This window comes from Pogona vitticeps, chromosome 2 (genome assembly GCF_051106095.1).
Source record: "Pogona vitticeps strain Pit_001003342236 chromosome 2, PviZW2.1, whole genome shotgun sequence".
NCBI classification, from domain to species: Eukaryota; Metazoa; Chordata; class Lepidosauria; order Squamata; family Agamidae; genus Pogona; species Pogona vitticeps.
Genome location: NC_135784.1, coordinates 175,433,457 through 175,454,260, shown reverse-complemented (window position 1 = coordinate 175,454,260; position 20,804 = coordinate 175,433,457). Strand labels below are relative to the sequence as shown.

The following is a 20,804-nucleotide window of genomic DNA, read 5'->3' as shown; positions in this document are numbered from 1 at the left end:
GCTGGTAAGTGGTGCCGCTGCATGGACTCATATCACGCCGGTTCTGAAAAATTTACACTGGCTGCCAGTTGCTACTTGGGCCCAATTCAAAGTAATTACTTTGACATATAAAGCCTTAAACGGCTTAGGACCTGGTTACCTAAAGGACCACCTTCTTCCATACAAGCCTGCCCATCCTCTAAGATCAAGCCAGGAGGCCCTTCTGAAGGTGCCATCCCTGAAAGAGGTGAGGAGGGGATGGCATGTCGAAATAGGGCCTTCTTGGCTGTTGCCCCCCAACTTTGGAACACCCTCGCTATAGAGATCCATGTGACTCCAACACTTTTGGCTTTTTGGCGCCAGGCAAATACCTTTCTCTTTAGCCAGCATTTTAATTAAATAGCATTCTTTAGCTGGCCATATAAGCATCAGAATTTATTATTATTAATGTTTTAATGATTGTTTTTAATATAGGATATTATTGCCTATTTTTAATGGTTTTAATGTTTTAAAAGTTTTAATGTTGTTGTACGCCACTCAGAGACCACTGGTAATGGCGTGGCTAAAAAAATCTTGCAAATAAATAAATAATAAATGAACAGGACAGGGACTCCTGCCCCTTCCTTGAATAGCTGGGCATCCAAAGGGAAATTTTCCACAGATGTGGGGATGCATGATTAGCTACATCTGCGGTAATTCCCTCTTCTGGATAATCTGTTCAATCGAGAGACGCCTGATCTCTTGCCTCTCACTCCATTAACCCCAAGGTTCCACCCCCACCCCAGACTCACACGAGTGCCAGAAGTTTGGAAAGAAAAACAAGGCAGCCCTAGCCAGAAGGATGTTGATCACAGCGTGGAAATCCACAAGCGTTCCCTCACCTCACAACAAAGCGAACTATAGCTCTGGGAGGTTCTCCTCCTCCCATTTTCCTGCTGGCAGATTCCTGGACCTCTTTTTTTTCCCAGTCCCCAGGTGTCTCTGCTTCCTTTCCTGAAGCATCCTGGGAATTGCAGCCCACAGAATCACCACCGAAGATCACCAGAAAAGTGGTGCTGGCTTTTCCCTGCCTGCAAAGGGGGGGGGGATTCCTAATGTGCATTATCCAGCGCTGTCACATGAAAGATTCCTTCATTGTTTTCTTTATTTTCCTTTTCTTTTCTTTTTTTGGTTTGGTGACAACATGCTGGGAAGTGTCATTGCCCTGCCACCTCTCAACACATGCAGAACATGAAAAGTGCGCCTCAGCCAGTGCACTGCAAATAGCTTTGCGCAGGAGGACCTAAATAGACTTTTGGCAAACAGCTGTCTCTGGTCTAAAGGGGATATGGTGCGAAGAGAGACTCGAAGATTGCACACAACTTGAATTGTGAACAGGCAAAGGAGTTGGTGGCGAGGATCTCACTGCCCCGTGGTTTTCAAGCTGTCTCTTTAGGAGCCGCAAGGGTTCCTCCAAAGCTTAGCAGAGTCTCTGCAGAAAGATGATCAGGAAATACAGACAGCTTCGATTTTGCACAGGGTTGCCTTTGAAAACTGAAAATGGCTCAGAAATCTTTGTTCATCCAAAAGAGCAAAGACAGATTGTTGAGTCTGGAAATGTTACCTGCTTGGACTACACCTTCCAGAATCCCTTTCCTAGCTGAGGCCAGTAAGCATGATGGCTTAGGGAGTCTGGGATATGTATTGGCCCTGCTAGCTGGGGGATTCTGATAGCTGTAGTCCAAAAAAGGTAACTTGTCCATACGCTTCTTGTCAACTGGGATTGGCTGATACCACACAATGGGTCATTCAGAGTTTGACTTTGGGCGTTCTCAAGGTCATGCGATCAGGTCATCAGATGGCATGTCTCTCCAACCCAGCCCAATATTTACCCACTCATACCCTAAGATCATAGTCACAAAGCCTCCTTCCTCAGGGTGTCCATGCCAAACAGTGCAAGAGCCCTTTCAGTCTTAGCTCCCCATTTGTGGAATATCCTTTCTAGAATAGCTCAGCTGGTGCCCACCTCACAGTGTTTTTGGCGTCACATCTTTAAAAGACCTCCCGACATTTGTAATTATTTTAGACCTTTGCACAGTTTATTCTCTGCCTTGGTTTTATTCTGTTCTGTTTTACCTTTATCTTGTTTTATTGTTTTATTTATGCCTTTTAAAAAAACGTCTGTTTTAGTGCTGTCTTCTGTTTCATATTTGCAATCTGTTTCTGTCCCATGCAGAGAGAGAACTGTTTATATATTTATTATATATTTCTCCTCAAAATGAGATCCTATGGTTATTGGCAGGCATAAAAATGAAAGTAATAAGACAGCATCAACTTAAAGGCAAATCCATCAGTTACCACAAGCAGTCTCCCCTACCCCATCAAATTTCTGGCACAGAACCTGTGTAGAATTTCCCTGGGAATATAGCCTCTTTAAAAAGTGTGTGTGTGTGTGTGTGTGTGTGTGTGTGTGTGCGCGTGCGTGCGTGCGTGCGTGCACGCGCCATCAAGTCACATCCAACTTATGGCGACCCTAATCAGGTTTTCAAGATATGAGATCCAATGCAGCAATGATTAGACAAAATATGTGAGTTATTTAAGGAGTGGTTTTACCCTTGCCCCACACACACCAGTGAGCTTCCATAGCTAAACAAGGATTCAGACCCAGGTCTCCTGAGTCCTAATCTGTCATTACGTCCACTATGCCATACTGGCGGCTCTAAAAAAATTTTAAAAAAATTACTAGGAGTAAATAGCCACCCAGACATGTGCGCAGTATCAATCTTTCCTGCACAATATTAAATGCGAAGAGAGTGTTCTTTTGGTTACAGATAGAGTAGTCAGAAGACACCATGCTCTTTTAAGCAATATGTGATCAGCCTTTCAAAACAAACCTCGGCAGGCACAGGATGTGTGAAAAGGCACACTGTAGCCCCCACATGGTGCCTTATCTTGTTTGTGCATGCACACGGATGTACATGGCTGATGCGCCTGAGAGATGTAAGGGAATCAGCTAGGAAAAATTACCTTTCGGGACCCCACCTCCAAGCCAGTTGCCATGCTGAGCGAGGAATCCTGGGAGGTGTCGTCCAACTGCTTTGTGTATGTGTGTGTTTTCCGTGCTCTTAAAGTGGAACCAACTTATAGCCATCCTAAAGTTTTCAAGGTGAAATATTTAAGGAGTGGTTTTACCAATTCCACACTCCCCCAGTGAGCTTCCATGGCTGAGTGGGGATTTGAACCCTCTTCTCCAGAATCCAAATCCATCACTCTATCCACTACGCCACACTGGGAATCCACACCCTCTAGGACCACAAGAATGGTTTGATTGGACCTCTCCAGCTTCCAGCTCTAGCAAGGGTCTGAAAGAGCAATATTCTGGTGAGCCTGTGGAATTGTGCTCGGGCAGCAGTATCTACTCAAAGTACGATGGGAGTTCAAGTCCAGAATATCTGGACGGCACCAATTCCCACTTCCGTGCAGTGGCAAAAAGGGATCTTCTTCTGCCCACAGAGGGCCAGATGATCCAGGGAGCCTTGGCAGAGTCTGTGACTTGGGAAGAGGGCAGGCGTGGGCAGTGGAGAGAGGCTGCAAACGGTGCACAGCAGCTGTTTGATCTTGCTCAGCTTGCCTTCCTGGTGGGAGACAGCAGGGGTGCAGGGACTGAATTGCACCGCCTTAGGACCGCCCAGACCTGACACCTTCCATTTTGCCCTGCTGTGAAACGACTGCCTCAGCATCCTGACACATCATCCCCAGCAGGCATCCAAAGCGGCCCTGTAACAAACCACCAGCAGTTTTCACTCCCTGTGGCGCAATCATCCAGCCACTTCAGCCTCTTCGGTGCCAAAGCAGCATCCATTAAGGCGCTGGAGAATGAAGGGGCTGGCTCAGCCATTAGGCAGAGTGAGGCAGCCCCCACCCCACCCCACCCACCCCCAAATGACAGATCCCACGTATCAGGAAAGGACAATATGATTCTTGTTTCTTCTGGCATTATTATGTTTACTGACACTGATGGGGGAAGTTGTCTGTGGTATCTTGTGCATATGCTAATGTGGCTGGCTTTGGGCCAGAGCCTGGAAAGCTTAATTTTTAGACTACATCACCCATAATCCCCTAATCAGTTGAGGAATTCTGGGAATTGTAGTCCAAAAGGGCAGGCCATCCGAAAGCACAATAATACCCATGTCAAATTGCTCCCTCCTCCCTTAGGAATGCTCGCCGTTCTTGTCCTTTCCCCTGTATGAAGCAGACACCCCCTCAAGGGGAAAAAATCATTTTACATCTCATTCCCTCGGCCACCATTGCCACCACAGGAGCTCCCTTCAGTCCATCTGGGAGATAAATGCAACCTGATACAGATATACTTATACTGTACTCGCTTCTGCGTTATTATAATCCTGGTGATGTCTGTGGGGTGTCCCTGAGTCACCTTGTAACAGACCAGACTCAAAGTTACCTGGATGACTCAATAAGAATAAATCATACCATCAAGACAAATGCTATGTTGCTCTTTTATTAACATTTTTTCCCTTTAAGCTATTTGCACCATCACCCACCACATTCAAATTTGAAAAACCGATATATGGAATTTATGAATATTCTACTAAGAACTAGATTCTATTATATATTACTTATTTATGTAAAACCATTTCTCTACAACTGAAGAAAAGTGCCCCAATTTTTTTTAAAATTCGTTAATAATATTCAAATGCTGGGATGAATCCGACTTAAATTCCACCTAGTCCATCATGGCTTTCCCTGCTCCCGCCTGCTGGCCCCTGCGCCGCCACCAACGCTCAGTGATTGGCTTCCAAGACACGAAGGCAAGATTTCACGATAATAGTCCCTCTTGATTAAATGTCACTGCCACCGTCCTCTGACAATAACAGCTTTACAGCTTCTGTACCTTTAGGAAACAGGCTTTGTTGATAGTCCTCCATGAATCTGCCTCCTTCTTTTGTCAAGATCCAATTAAGCTAAGGCTTGTACTGTACTATATCTTGTGAATTCTATAGGTTAAAAAATGGGTAAAGAAGGGTTCGCAAGCTAAATTATGGCTCTTCAGAAGCAACAGGAGTTAGAATGTCATGTTAGCCAGAGTTTAGAGATGTTCCTTTGGAGAATGAACTAAAACAAGGGAGATCTGGGGTTAAATTCCCCTCAAGGCACTTAAGCACACCGGATGACTTTGGAGCAGTCGCAATCTTTCAGCCTAGCTTACCTCACAGGGTTGTTGTGACAAGAATAGGGAGAAGGGCCATGTGTGTCACCTTGAGGTCCATGGAGAAGAGTCAGACTATGACGATGGAGAGGAGAGGGAGAGAGATGCAAAAGAACAACAGATGGCCAATTGGCCTACTGTGAAAATCTCAGTCTTGGCAGCACTTTCTGGGATCTGACACAGCCATGCAAAAGAAATCACATCTTGCTAATTCACAGAATCAACTTGGCCAATATCCACATTTGCATTTTTTTTCCCCATGCACAGTCTGCTGGTCCCCCATAGGCTGATGCCTCTTCATGAAACGAAGGGACTAATTGGCTGTAGCACAGTCCTGAAGGCAGCCACGCCTTCCTTATCTTCTCTGACCCCCATCCAAGGGTTGGCCATACCATGCCAAGGATGCCCAGATGATAGTGGGTCTAAAGCAGTGGTTCTTAACCTTTGTTACTCAGATGCTTTTCAACTGCAACTCCCAGAAACCCCAGTCAGCACAGCTGGTAGTGAAGGCTTCTGGGAGTTGCAGTCCCAAACTCCTGAGTAACCCAAGGTTAAGAACCAGTGGTCTAACGTAGTGGTCCCGAACCTTGGGCCTCCAGATGTTCTTGGACTTCAAATCCCAGAAATCCTGGCCAGCAGAGCTGGTGGTGAAGGCTTCTGGGGGGGCCCAAGGTTGGGGACCACTGGAAAGAACCAGGGGTGCTCACTAGGGTGAGGCGTCTTCTGAGTCAGTGCCAAGTGGGAACAGAAGGAGCAGGGGTGAAACTAGAGAGGCAAGTGGAAGGGACTATACCATAATGAACGGAAAGGAGGGGAGAACAGAGGTGCATAACTGTGCCTCTGTCACAAGGCAAAGTCCCCACATAAGAACTGCCCTACATGGAAGGCAGCTTTAAGTAGAAGTGAGCCGGAAAGAAATTAAAATAGGGCAACAATGTTCTGTTAATGAATAGTAATAAAAAAGACAGTGTGATGTAGTGGTTAGTGAAGAATGTGGGGACCCAGATTCAAATCTCCATGTGGACATGACATTCACTAGGCTCCTGGGGCTACTAACTCTTTTTCAGTCACGGCTGCTCAGCCTAAATTATCTCACAAGGCAATAGTGAGGATAAAAATGGGAAAGGGGAGCCTCTACGTTGCCTTGAAGACAGAGGAAAGCCACTTTTGAGGAAAGGTGGGGTACAGAGGTAACAAATTAATAAATAAAGGTGTCTCTTGTTTACGGGCCTTGCAAGAAAGCTCTTCTCCTAGAGGTCATTATAAAGTCCTTGTGTTTAAAACTGATCCCATTAACTGGAACTCTGGATGGCCTCAATCCTATGCAATAGGATTGTGGCCTTCCAAGCTCCAGCAGAGTCTGCAATGTGTCTGGATATCCATTTAAACAATATTGGCAAACATGGTGCAGTCATCTCAATGTATACTACAATGACTATCAGCTCCAGGATCATAGCCAGTGGTGAGGGATGATGGTGAGGGAATTGCACTCCAACAACATATCACTTCTTGTTTAAAGAACTGGAGGGAAGCACTTGTTCATAAGCTACTATGGAAAATAAACATGCAGCAGCAACCATATTTATGACTCAGGATTTACGCTCTGAACAAGCCCATGTTACACATCTGGGCCAAGTTCTCACTGGAATAGTACCACATTTCTGGCCTGTACCACTTCCTAATTGGATGGGTGTAAATGACTGGGTTAAAATAATAATCTCTTTTTAAAAAAACTTTTCCACAAAAGGATGAGCGCGGCTGAAAGACTAAACATTGTCTTCCTTTGCTGTGTGTCCAAGGGAACTGTTGTGTCTGAAAGAATATTCAGTCATCAATATTCAGCCCCCCATCTCTACTTGCTAGTGGTGAAGCCTACACATAGATACAGTGGTGCCTCGCTTTACGATCACTTCGTTTAACGACGAAACCGCATTACGACGAACTTTTTGCGATGTTTCCTATGGGGGAATTTCGCTTTGCGATGATCAGTTCCCTGCTTCGGGAACCGATTCTTTGCAAAACGATGATTTTCCGCCAGCTGATCGGCTGTTTCAAAATGGCCACCGGGTAAACAAAATGGCCCCCCACTGTTTTCTGGGACGGATTCCTCGCTGCACAGGCAGCGAAAATGGCTGCCCTATGGAGGATCTTCGCTGGACAGTGAGTTTCCAGCCCATCGGAATGCATTAAATGGGTTTAATGCGTTTCTATGGGCTTTCTAATTTCGCTTTACGACGTTTTCGTTCTACACCAATTTTGCTGGAACGAATTAACGTTGTAATGCGAGGCACCACTGTACGTTTATCACCACAACGAGAAGCAAAATATTTTTTCTTTGCTTTGCTCAGTTGCAATAATGCCGATCAGCCAACCCCACACAAGCAACTAAGAAAAATAGAGTCAGTAAAATGCATGGAGGAATATTAATATATAAACTGGGAAGAAATCTTCCTTTAGCCATGAAGCATGAGTGGATGACTCTGGACCAGCTGCAGCCTTACCTACCTCACTAACAGAAGAATTATAAGGAATTAATTGGGCAGTAAGAAAACCATTGGAGTTTCAGCTCTTTCAAGAAAGGATGGGATGGAAATAAATGAATTACCAGCATTAGGTGGGTAGGTCCCAGCAGGGTTGCAGATACAAAAAAAGGCCACTGAGAAACAAAAGGAAGATATCAATGCGTGTTTATTGACTTGGCCCTCAGGTATCTTGAAATAGAAAACTTAAAAAAGAAAAAAAAATTCTGAGGAGGCAAAAAACTTCCAAAGAGAGCAGCCTAACAAAGACCAAATAGCGATTGAGAGCAAAATGGGAAGACTTTTTGGGTCTCCAGATGTCTCAAACTACAACTCTCATAATCCTTTTTCATTGGTTATATGAGTTGGAGGGAACCTCTGAGATCAAAATATTTGGAGGTCTGAACATTCAACAGCCCTGTCCAAGAGCAAACAGTCTGTTGAATGTCAGCTGGAAGTGCATGTTCAAAGCCATGACTAGCTGATTCATGAAAACATATCATAGTAAATAGGTTTGTCTCCAGTTAGGTAACAGGAGATTATATTGCTTTGCTTCAAAAGACCAACATGGCTACACCTCTGGGAAGAGCTTGTAGCAGGATTGCATGGTAGCTGGTTGGCAGGATCCTGGAAAAGGGCCACTGCTGTTACAGGGGGCAAAGTAACACATTACAACATTTTACTGGAGGTACTACTTCTGAATAAACAAAAATGTGATTGGCTTGTAATATGATGTCTCTGGATTGCCCAGGACAAGCATAAAAAGGGTAACCACTGCCTCACACTGTTAAAAATCTACAGCCCCATTGTGTCTGAATTTCAGGTTCCAGAAAAGAAACCCAGGAAACCCATACAGGAGAATAAACCCAGACATGGGTACCCTGCAACGGGCACAGGGAAGCCTACACTATTCTCTGCACGGCTGCACTCCTATGAATGTGTTTCCTATGGAACGTCTGTCTACCCCGCGCTTCTTAAAAGCAGAGGAGGAATGCCAGGGGAAAAAGCTGGCCACCCTCGTTTCATCTGAAAGCATGGCCGCAGGTAGAAGCACATGGAAGTATATTGCTCTCTGCTACCATTCTGCAACCCAATTCTGTTCTTGTCTATAGCACCCAGTTTGACCTGGCATAAAAAGCTGTGAACACGTTTTATGTCTGCGGCAGCACTGTTTGCAAGCACAGCACTTCACTTTCTCCGCAGCCGTGTCACTTATATGGGACAAAGGGGCAAAGCCAACAAACAAGCAAAAGGCATTATAACCCGGCACTTTCACTTTTAGGTTTCCCAGACAGCTCTACACATCCTTCCACTCTCCTTTTAACAAACAGTTGCTGTTGCTTTCTCCTACCTCTAGGCAGTAGTCCCTCACCCATCCCCCAAGTGTTTGAAACTTTGAAGACTTCTTGAAAGTCTGCATTCGTGTGCAGACATGGATGTAGCTTCGGAAATATAGAATCAGAGAATACCGTAATGGAGTTGTAAGTCACCTATAAGGCCATGTGGTCCAACCAGCCACTCAGTGCAGGAATCCAAATCACAGCAGGTCTGACAGATGGTTAACTAATTTTCTCTTAAATGGCTCCAGTGTTGGAGCGCTCGCCATCTTCTGCGATCATTGGTTCCATCGTCTTACTGCTCTAACAGTTTGGGCATTTTTCCTGATATTCAGCCTAAATCTGGCTTCCTATAATTTGAGCCCATTATTATGTTTCCTACACACTTGGATGATCGACAACAAATTCCACCCTTCCTTTGCACAACAATGTTTTGATTATTTGAAGAGTACTATCATATCTCCCCTTAACCTTTTTTTTTCTCAAGGCTAAACATGACCAGTTCATTCCATTATATGTGATTCTCGTGAATCATGGGTAAGCTGATAGGACCCACATAAGCAGTCCATAAAAATTATGAATTGGCAATAATGGAAGCTATAATGGAGTCTCATCTGCTCTGCCCGGTGGCTTATGGGAAAAGTGACAGCCATGGACCACTGAGGTTGCAGGCCAGAGTGGCTCCAGATCCGCTGGGTTTTTGTTTTGTTTTTTAAACTGGATCTTCCTTTCCCTGCGGATTAAACCCAATGCATAATTCAAAGGCATTAAGAGCTTGAGAAACCTTGACTGATCTCAGAAGATGTAGCTTCCGGTGGGCCACTGGGATGATAAATAGTGCCAGATGTAAGCGTAAGATTAGCAAGTGATGCTAAATGTTAGAACTTCAGAATATGGGGGGGGGGGGCTCTAATTTTTTTTTTAAAAAAACTGTAATCTGTATTTCAAATGTATGTAATTGTTAGAATAATAAATGTATTAAAATATAATAGAATGGGGCCTCATACATTTGATGTAGTTTGGGGCAGAGTGGAGAAAGCACAGCCCTGCAAATCCTTTTGTGGACTACAACTACCATCAGACACAACCAGCAGAAGCAATGGGGAAAAATGCTGGGAGTTGTAGTACAGTGTCGTCCAGGGGCATATGCTTTGCCCACGCTTAGCAATACTTCCCAGCTTTGACTAACCCAGATTTTCTTGGATTGCAACTCCAGAAACCTGCCAGCATAGCTGGTGGCAAAGGCTTCTGGGAATTGCAGTCCAAGAACATCTGGGTTACTGACGGTTGGGAACCACTGATTTAGAGTCTCAGCAGACCTTCATCCAACCCAGCAACTGGCACATGCTTTGCTTTAATATACCTTAGTCTGTCAGACCAGTTATCTGCCTTACCCAGTATACTGTTATGTTAAGAGCAGTGCCCAGTACCAGATGGTACATAGGAGGCAGTGTAATATCTGGCACTCTATCCGATAGATACAGGAAACATTCTAGAGAAAGGAGCACTTGGTCACCCAATTCATTTCTAGCCTTTCCATTTCACTGAAGTTACTTAATTAGGAACAGCATAAGTACAAGGATATATAATTATATCCTATTACTGCTGCTGATTCACACAGCCATTGTTTCACTTGCGATGAAGTCACACTGCACTGGTTAGTCCTGCATGCTTTGAGCTTGCAAGTACTGGCTCCACTGACTCATGTCATTTCCCTTACATTAAAACACAGACCCATGAGCTTTGAGATGAATTGGCACTGCATTACTAGCCCCCTATGTAGCTGCCTTGCATAGATTTGTGTGGTGCTCATTTCCTAATCCAGTTATACAGACAGTCATGAGCATATCCCAAGGCATTTGAATGCAACGCTCAGGAAGAGTGCGATATTTCCGTTTAATCCCTACGTACTTTAAATTGTGTGTGTGCGCGCATGTGTGCATGCATGCATGTGTGTATGTGTGCATACATGTGCATTTTATCTGAAGAATAGAATCAAATCCCTATATACAAGGGTTGATTGGATCTATGATGGTAAAACTGGGGTCCCCACCTTCGCTTACCTTTTGATCAGGGCCAGCCCTGCCACCAGGCAGAGTGAGACAACTGCTGTAGATGGCAGGTGTTGGGGGGCAGGAGTGATGTTATCCAGCTATTTATCTGAGCCCCCAAACTCTTCCCTGCCCTAGAAAGACAAGGCTGTGTGTGCCCTACCCTGCAGCCCTCAACCAAACACCTGCCCTCAAGTGTGACAAAAGACTCTGTCTCATTGCTAGCTCTGAAATAAGATGCAACTGCCAACTCAGTTAGCTTCTGAACATAGACTGTAGGGGGCAATACATTTGTTTATTTACTGTAATTTTAAATATATATTTATGTATTCTCTCTCCCTCTCCCTCTCTCTCTGTCTCTCTCTCTCTCTCACACACACACACACACTCCACAGGCAAGCCGTATTCTTATTAAATCTCAACTAACACACAATGTTATGTAGCTCATCTGTCTGTAATAATATACTTTTGTTTCTTTCCTTTAGATATTAGATTCTATCACCAAATTTGCATCAAATGATCAAGACTGTCATTGTATACTTCTGTGGTCAGGATTTTCCCCATTGTGGAAGGGAGGGGATGCCATCTTGCCCGTCGCTTCAGGTGGCAAATTGGCTTGGGCCAGCCCTGCTTTTCAGTCACTTTGCCTTGTCCTGTTTGGCTACCAAAAAATCCTTAAATTGTCATCTCCCAAGGAAAGTTCCAGTGCTTTCACTTCTCACTCTGCAAGGCTATCTTGGCAGAGAATCCAAGGACAGACAGTAGACACCTCACACAGCAGACACAATCTATCGACCGGTTTGATCTCACTTAGCGCTGTGCCACAGAGCATACCTATTCCTGGCCTGTGCACAGTCTGAGATGTTACGATTGGGATTGGTTTTCAGATTGAAAGGGAACGTGCTTCTAATCTGTAGATCTCAGCTCTCTAATGAAGAAGTCATAAATAGGTGGCACCTTCTCAACACGTTGCATTCTAGGAAATTGGAGGTCTACTCATACCAATTATTTTACAGACCAGAGTGGCCCCAGAGCTATCAGCAGGAAAGACAGACAACAAAAGAAGTCAGAAAGCGAATGGGAAAATAATGAAAGGAAGGGTACAAAGGGAACTAAAGCTCATGGTTAGGTTAATGGGCGAGAATATCATTTGAGTCATGCTGGGGAGGTAGAAAAGTCTCGGGTTTCTGACATATATTGGTTGATTGGGATATGGCATGTATGGTGGTTGGCCAGTTGTTGACTGTTTATTCAGATCTTATTCAGAGTGCCAAAAGTTGTCTGAAAATTAGACCATAGGGTACAAGGTTTTAGGTTGTGATCATTGCTTGGGGATGGTTCCACCCCATTTCATTCAGGGTCAAACAGAGTGAAAGAGCTAAACTTGGAAGGAAAGCAGAAAGGCCAACCTGCCCCAATATGGATGCTTGAGAAAACTGTCAAATTGACACCTTGCTGGCTTCTTGTTTGTTTGTTTTTTTTAACTTCTTAGCCTTCCAATGTGAGCTGCAGTACAAAAACAGGACCTATTTGTAAACCCTTGGAAATACAAAACAAGACAAGACAAGAACCTCTTGGAAGCAGTACTTTCTTCATTCTTGTAGCTGCAGAGTTTTGCTGTATTTCATCTGAGAATACTGTATTTTCATTTGCCTTGAGTCAATTTTATCTCTTTTTGACCCGCTAGAGTACTGTATACTAGAGCTGAGCCAATTTTCTATTTCTTGTTTTTATTGAGCCACAGGGCTCTAAACTGCTTTGGTATTTATGCAAATAAGAAGCAGTACAGAAATATTTTGAAGGGGAAAAGAAAGGAAGGTGACAATCTCTATGCAACCCACAGAACATCACCTGATGATCACTCAGTGTCAGTCTGGAGGCTGATCCATACCATTGTCCTTCCCCCAACCCCCCTTTTTTTCTGCCTTCCTCATCCCTGTCAGAATTTTCAATGCAGGTACTTAGAGAACATGCAAAAACCCCAACATGCAAGTGGGAAATGAGAAAAACATGGGACAGATGGATGGGTGGATGGATGATGCAGCAGCTCAGACAGTGGGATGATTGATTGTAAGGGCAGCATACAGAGGAAGTAGCACTGGGATGGAATTATAGGTAGACCAGGGTGTTAAAAGATGGATTGATAAAGGCTCAGTGGATGCAGCAAATTGCAGAGAAGGGATAGCAATTATTAGCAGGCGAAATCCTGAACGACAGGAAAGGAAGGATAAGTAGCTGGGTTGTCCATTATGACAAAAGGACAACACTGAAGGAAGGGAGAAAATGGAGGCATTAGGCAGCGGTTCCCAACCTTAGGTCTCCAGATGTTCTTGGACTACAACTCCCAGTAGCCTTCACCACTAGCAGTGCTGGCTAGGATTTCTGGGAGTTGTAGTCCAAGAACATCTGGAGACACAAGGTTGGGAATTGCTGCATGATTGGGGGGGGCCACAAAGTTCTAATGCACATACCACCGGCATGCAAAGATGTAATTCAATATTAAACTGTTTTGAGACAGCTGGGTTTTTTTTTAAATCACAAACTTCTAGCTACTCTGGATCTGGAGAAGAGCATCAGACCCCTCGCCAAAGAAACTGGCCAAGGCTTTGGAAGGGGGAGGGGGAGAACGAAATGGGTTCTTGGTGCCATGGACATCCTTGGGCAACATTACAGGTAGCTCTTCGCCTAAAGCCTCAAGCCAGGGCCAGGGTTGCTTGCCTGAAGGGTGGGCTCAGAGAGAAAGATTTGACAGGCAGGCAGGCAGGCAGGCAGAGAGCGAGGTGCGGGGTGGGTGGGTGAGTGGGTGGGTGGATGGATGGATGCCCTCTCCCTTGGCCGGGCTCCCCCTCCTTACCAATCTGTCCCCGGCTCGTCGATCACCAGCAAGACCTTGCTGCGCCCCGAGGAGCTTCCAGAGCCGGCGACGCCGCCGACCTGCTCGCTGAAGGTGGCCGCGGCCGCCGCCGTCGTCTGCTTCACGGCGTTGGAGAGCGAGGAGAAGAAGCCTCCGCCACCGCCACTGCTCCCGCCGCCGCCGCCGCCGCCGCTGGCGGGTCCCGGGCTCGGGGAAGCGGGCGGCCGTTCGGCGGGGGAGACGCTGCCCGGGGAGGGCGAGGTGGCGCTGGGCGGCGGCGGCGGCGGGGGCTGCGGGCGCTGCAGGTCCGTCATGTAGCCGTTGGGCAGGTTCGCCATGAAGTTGCTGTCGGAGAGTCGCCTGCGCAGGTAATTCATCTTGGCGGCGCGGGAGGGAGAGCGCGGGAGGGAGGGAGGGGAGGCGAGGCGCTGAGTGGTGTCTGGGTGTGTGTGTGTGTGTGTGTGTAGGGGGGGCGAGAGAGCGGTCTTGGTGCTCGGCGGCCCCTCGCGGGGGGGGGGGGAATCAATCACTCGGGATGTGGGGAGCGGCGATCCCCTGCGGGAGCCTCTGGGCGGAGGGCAGGAGCGGGAAGAGGGGGCTCTGCGCCTTCCCGGACGGGATTCCCACCAGCACCGCCGAGCAAACCACCTCTTCTAGAAAGGGCGGGCTGGCCTCGGAGGGGATCGGGTCCGTCTCGAGGGGATCTTTCCAGGGGAATCGCCGGGCAGGGAAGAGAGAAGAGGGTCGGAGACCTTATGGGAGCGGAATCCTTTTCCAGCGAAGAGGGCTTCTGAAGCGGATGGGATCGGGAGAAGGGCTCTCCCTCCCTCGCAGATGGGAAGCTTCCCGCGATGTGGGGCGCGCTCGCCCTCTCTCCCGCGCCCCCTTGCTCCTCCTGCCTCTTCTGCGGGGAGGATCTAAGCGGGGGGAGGAAGTCGCCCCTTTCGCCCAGGCTCTTTTGGGAGAGGGGAGAAATCTCTATGGGGGGAAAATGCCAGCCCGAAACGGCTCCTCCCAAGTCTTGGAGCTTTCTGCGATCATCAGCAACCAGCCCTGCCCAGATAATCAGACTTCCTCGGGTTGGGCTCCCCAAGTCGTTCCCGCCACCCCCTTTGCGGCTGCGGTGGTAGGCTCCTTTCCGCTGTAACAACAATCCAAGGCAGCACCATTATTCAAATGGAGGGGAGGAGCACAGCATCTCTCTCCCCCTTCCCCCTCTACAGCAGGTATGAATGGTACGGCCCGGTACCCAACAGCAGAGATGCAGGGACAGAAACCAAAGGATGCTGATGATGCCCGTGGTGCTGTGCTCTCCCATGGAGTTGATGCCGGTGGTGCCACTGCCTGTAATGCTGATGTTGACGTCATGGTGCCAGTGTCAGTGATGTCATGAAGCCAAAAGCTGTTTCATGGGAAACACTGGTCCAAGTGCACTGTAGTATTTAGCATTGCATCTCAAAATGACAGGCAGGATACCACCAAGGTGGGTTGGGGAAAAGACATTCACAAAGCCTGTCACATAAGCTTTACCTTGATTTCTCCCAGTCTGGGCCTTCAGAGAGCCAGGGGACTGAGTGCCCATGGTTTGAGGTTAGATCTGTTTCATGCATTATATTTTATGTGGGGAACTCTAGAAACAGTGGTAGAAGGTGCACAACCACAGGTGCAAAGACTGCAAACAGAAGTATGGAGGCGGAACGACATGTGGCAGTGTGCATCATTTCTTATTTATTCATTTTTGTAGCACAATCAATGTATTAAGGTGCCTTGCAGATCAGAATCAGAAGCAGGCAAATTGTGTCTTCTCTTCAACCAGAGATGAGCAACTTGTGGTCCTACAGATATTGCTGGACTATAGCTCCTATCATCCTTCTTCACCAGCTATGCTGGTTTGGGTTGCTAGAAGTTGCACTTTGACAACAACTAGAGAGCCAAAAATCACCCACTCTTGTCTTACATGTGTGGACTCAAGATGAAGACAGTGTAGGTGTCTGTTTTATCCTAGGAATGCGCAAATTGGAGCTGCTGTTAGCAGTGATTTTCCACAATAGCAAAAAGGGTGTATAGCTTACCTGATGACACACCTTTTTTCCTCCACATCTCAGTCTTAAGGGAGATAAGGTTAAAAATATAGATATTAAATAAGCAGGCAAACATGCACCTGGTTTGGAAAAATGAATGCACAGAGCTGTTTGGTCATAACCGATACAAGAACAGTGCAGCAGAGGAGGAAATTGAATTCATCACTGACTCTTCCCTATAAATATACGCAAAGAGAAAGTATGAGCACATTGGAAGCTAAACAGTAAGCAAGCATCATTTGCAAAAGTTGGGGAAATGTTTATTGTGCCCGTGGCATAGAGGTTAAGGTAGACACCTTAACATTTTCATGCTTTTGGCTGCATAGATGAATTCAGAAATGCATTAACTTAACTCTTCTCCCATAAGTACAAGCTGGATTTCGAAGGGACAGAGGAACTAGAGACCTAATTGCTAACATGCACTGGATTATGGAGAAAGCCAGTTCCAGAAAAAACATCTACTTCTGCTTCTTGGCTACTCAAAAGCCTTTGACTGTGTGGCCCACAGCTAACTATGGCAAGTTCTTAATGAAATGGGACTGCCTGACCACCTTATCTACCTCCTGAGAAATCTATATGTGGGACAGGAAGCAACAGTTAGAACTGGATATGGAACAACTGATTGGTTCAAAATTGGGAAAGGAGTACGGCAAGGCTGTATATTTTCTCCCTGCTTATTTAACTTATATGCAGAATCTCTCATGTGAAAGTCTGGACTGAAGGAATCTCAAACTGGAATTAAGATTGCCGGAACAAATAAGAAATATCAACAGCCTCCGATATGCAGATGATACCACTCTGATGGCAGAAAGTGAGGAGGAATTAAAGAACCTCTTAATGAGGGTGAAAGAGGAGAGTGCCAACAATGGTCTGACCCTCAACATCAAAAAAAAACTAAGATCATGGCTACTGGTCCCATCACCTCCTAGGAAACAGAAGGGGAAGATATGGAGACAGTGACAGATTTTATTTGCTTGGTCTCCATGATCACTGCAGATGGGAACAGCAGCCATGAAATCAAAAGATGCCTGCTTCTTGGGAGGAAAGTGATGACAAACCTAGATGTATGGAAGTGAGAGCTGGACCATAACGAAGGCTGACTGCCAAAGAATTGATGCTTTTGAATTGTGGTCCTGAAGGAGACTCTTGAGAGTCCCCTGGACTGCAAAGAGAACAAACCTATGCATTTTGAAGGAAATCAACCCTGAGTGCTCACTGGAAGGACAGATCCTGAAGCTGAGGCTCTAATACTTTGGCCATCTCATGAGAAGAGAAGATTCCCTGGAAAAGACCCTGATGTTGGGAAAGTGTGAAGGCAAGAGGAGAAGGGGACGACAGAGGACGAGATGGTTGGACAGTGTTTTCAATGAATTTGACCCAACTCCGGGAGGCAGTGGAAGACAGGCAGTGGTGTGCTCTGGTCCATGGGGTCACGAAGAGTCGGACACAACTTAACGACTAAACAACAATAACAACTCTTCGCTTATGCTGAAATTTTTTATTTTTTAATCCTTGAAGTCACTTGTTGTCTTTTAACAGGGTAGTTCACTGATATATAAGCAGGAACAGCATTTGAATTTACCATACCTGTATTCCTTAACATTTATGTACTGTGGCTTAAAGCAGTGCTAGACAGAAAGGATGTGGGGATCGAGTGATAGATCTGTGGGTGAATGAATTCACAGATTTTCAAGAATTTCTGTCTGCTGTTTGTTTGGCAACAGTAGCCATTAAAAGATTATTTAAAATACAGCAGGCTGCTGAAGTTAAGATAGCATGAGTGAAAGCTAGCTGCAGATTTTTTATTTTTTCTTTATTTTTGCTTGAAGGAACTATGAGTTTAATCCGGATGCTGAAATCAGGTGCCAAGGCTGAACATGTATGTATACGGAGGCACCCTGTTCCTTAATTTTGAGGGTTCATTTTTTCCTTGAGCCATTATTTTGCACCTGGTTCTGGCTGGCAGCTGTTGAGGCTCTCTAAACCCAAGAGCTGGATCCAATATTAGTCTCTGTGTAAATTGACTTGAAATGAATGGGTCTTGTTAGCCACTACTAATGTAGGTCCCAGTATTTTAATGGATCTACTCTAATTGGGCTTATCATTGGATTAGTAGGCCAAAAGTATAACCAAAAGACTGATAGTTAACACTACTCCTCTGAAAAGTTTCTTACATCAATCTTGTAAGATAGAACCTTTGATTGTTCGCCTCAAATTATCCCAGCTTTCATTATTATCTTTACAGTGTGCCCAGAAGATAAATACTGGGAATGTGATGTATTCCTTTGTGTTCACCTCTACATTGTCTTGAAGGGGAGGAAGTAAAAGGGGAGGGGGTAAAACTACCTCAGAGTGCCACACAACAACTGAACATGTTGTCCAAGAGCAGTGTACTGATAAATTTGAAGTGCTAGAACTCATTTTTTTATTTTATTTTTTATTTATTTATTGGACTTATATACCGCCCCATAGCGCTACAAGCACTCTCCGGGCGGTTTACAATTTTAATTATACAGGCTACACATTGCCCCCCCCCCCAGCAAGCTGGGTACTCATTTTACTCATGATGGGTACTCATCATGAATGTCTTCAGAGTTATCTCTGAAAGGAAGTTAAGAAATGCAGACAATACTACCACCACCACCCCTGTGTCTGGTATGTTTTTAGTAAAGCTAATTGTCCAGTTTTGACCAAGCCATCTGACACACTTAGAAGCAATCTGCTAACCCAGCTAACGAGATTGTTGTGAGGATAAACATAGGGAGGAAAAGCATGTGTGTCTCCTTGAGCTCACTGAAGAAGAAAAAAACAGAATAAAAGTACAGCGAGGAAATAGATAAATAACATAACAGAGCATTGGTCCCCCCAGTGTCAGTACTTCTGATAACAGGTGAACTGTCCATGGTGCTAAAGGCACCTGTGTCTTTTGTACACTTTTTACTCTCCTTCTTAACAGGTCATCTTGGTAAGAATTATCTTTGACACCTTCCACAAACAGGGAGGGAGGGAGGGAGGGAGGGAAGGGAGGCAGGCAGGCAGGCAGGCAGGCAGGCAGGCAGGCAGGCAGGCAGGCAGGCAGGCAGGCAGGCAGGCAGGCAGGCAGGCAAGGAAGGAAGGAAGGAAGGAAGGAAGGAAGGAAGGAAGGAAGGAAGGAAGGAAGGAAGGAAGGAAGGAAGGAAGGAAGGAAGGAAGGAAGGAAGGAAGGAAGGAAGGAAGGAAGGAAGGAAGGAACTTTCCTCCATAAAAACCTCATCAATATAATTTTGTTTTTAGTTAATGCAGTGAACCAAATCAAAATCAGTAGACCCTGCAAGTTCAGATGGGGTCCAAGTTTTCCAGATTACCAGTCTTTGCAGGGAGTAGAAGGGGAGAGTTAAGTAGTTTGATCCCTGTTTGAAATTACAATAGGATCTAGAGCAAGCGGTGCCCAGACACTCCTGCCAGCACAGTTAGTGGTGGTGAAGACTTCTGGGAGTTGCCATCCAAGAATGTAAGGGGGGGGTGAAGGTTGGGAACTAGTGCTCTAGCATATATAAAAATGTCCAGGATTTATATCTGGATCTTTTGGGAAATATTTTTTTGGGGAAAAATGGTTAAAGATTACAGCAATGGTGGTGATAGATGCCGACATAAGATCATGCATGCATATGTATCTTGTCTTGATGACTCATATCTCATTTTCAGAATTTGCTGAAATTGGTTTAAGCTTAGAGACATCAAACATAAGCCTTTTATGTGACGAACACTCCATGCCAAAATAATTCACGGTAAGCATTACATCTTCTGCTTTTTGCCACTGAATGAGCAGCAAGTAGAGCAGAGGCGAGCAACCTGCTCCCCTCAGCTTGCTCTCATGAGTCCTTCTGCCAAATTTTGAAAGCCTACTTAAAGGGAAGATTTTGACCTCTGCCAAGAGCAATCTGTCCTTTTTCCCAGCAGCCTTCTGGATAGGCAGGAAGAAGGAAAGTGGAAGCAAAAGGAGGAGGGATGTTGGAAGGGAGGGGGAGAGAAAGAGAGAAGGCTATGGTGAAACTACGAGTGAAAAGGGAGTGGGAAAAAGCGGCAAAAAAGTGAAAAAGAGAGGAAACAACATAATAGAAGGGGGGATGAAAAGGCAGTGACGCCAGGATAAGATTAAGAAAAAGAAAGGAGGAAGAGAGAAAAGGGGATGGAAGAAGTCATAGAACAAAAAGGGAATGGCAGACAGAAAGAAGTAGACAGAGACAGTCCAGTACCCACCAAAGATATCATCTCAATATTTTGGAGTGAATGCCCCAGTTCTACCCCAGCCACAATTTGTTGCTGGAAAACAACTGGCAAAGAGGAGAGGAGGGAAAGGCTGGCCTTTTGTTGTCAAGAGTTTCTCAAGTGTCAGGAGCATGTCCTCCTTAACCTGTTACGTTTTTGTTGTTTGATTTATATACTGCTCCACATTTCTAGAGCACTCTCTGGGTGATTTATTACATAATTATACAACTTGCCCCCAGTGAGCTGGGTACTCGGTTCACTGACCTAGGAAGGATGGAAGGCTGGCTCATCCCTGAACTGGCTACCTGAACCTGTCTGGATCAAACATGTGCAAAATTGGGGTGAAGAGTAACGGAGTGAGATGTACGTTACTCATTTAGGAAGAACAAGCTTCCACTGTGATATTGTTTGCAATCAATGATCTTGACACAGAGCATGCTTTCTCCCCCCTACTCTTCCCCCCCCCCCAAAAAGTGCAGAGTGTGAAAAGGTCAGGTCATGAAGTGTCTGAACCTGCTGTGGGTTTGCA

General features: G+C 45.7%; 2 protein-coding genes across 3 annotated transcripts in view; one reads left to right on the top strand and one right to left on the bottom strand.

Moving 5' to 3' along the window:
* Positions 1 to 14,406, bottom strand: part of SYN1 (synapsin I) — a 104,521-nt gene extending 90,115 nt beyond the window's left edge. The window contains exon 1 of one of the 2 annotated variants that reach the window (XM_072991317.2): positions 13,947 to 14,406. In XM_072991317.2, the coding sequence (XP_072847418.2) occupies positions 13,947 to 14,323 (377 nt within the window). In that variant the 5' untranslated portion in view covers positions 14,324 to 14,406. The remainder of the gene's footprint in view (positions 1 to 13,946) is intronic. The other variant, XM_020797663.3, reaches the window with a different exon arrangement.
* LOC110081129 (uncharacterized) overlaps positions 14,243 to 20,804 on the top strand; it is a 30,041-nt gene continuing 23,479 nt past the window's right edge. The window contains exon 1 of the mRNA XM_072991323.2: positions 14,243 to 14,314. The gene's annotated coding sequence lies outside the window, so the exon portion shown is untranslated. The remainder of the gene's footprint in view (positions 14,315 to 20,804) is intronic.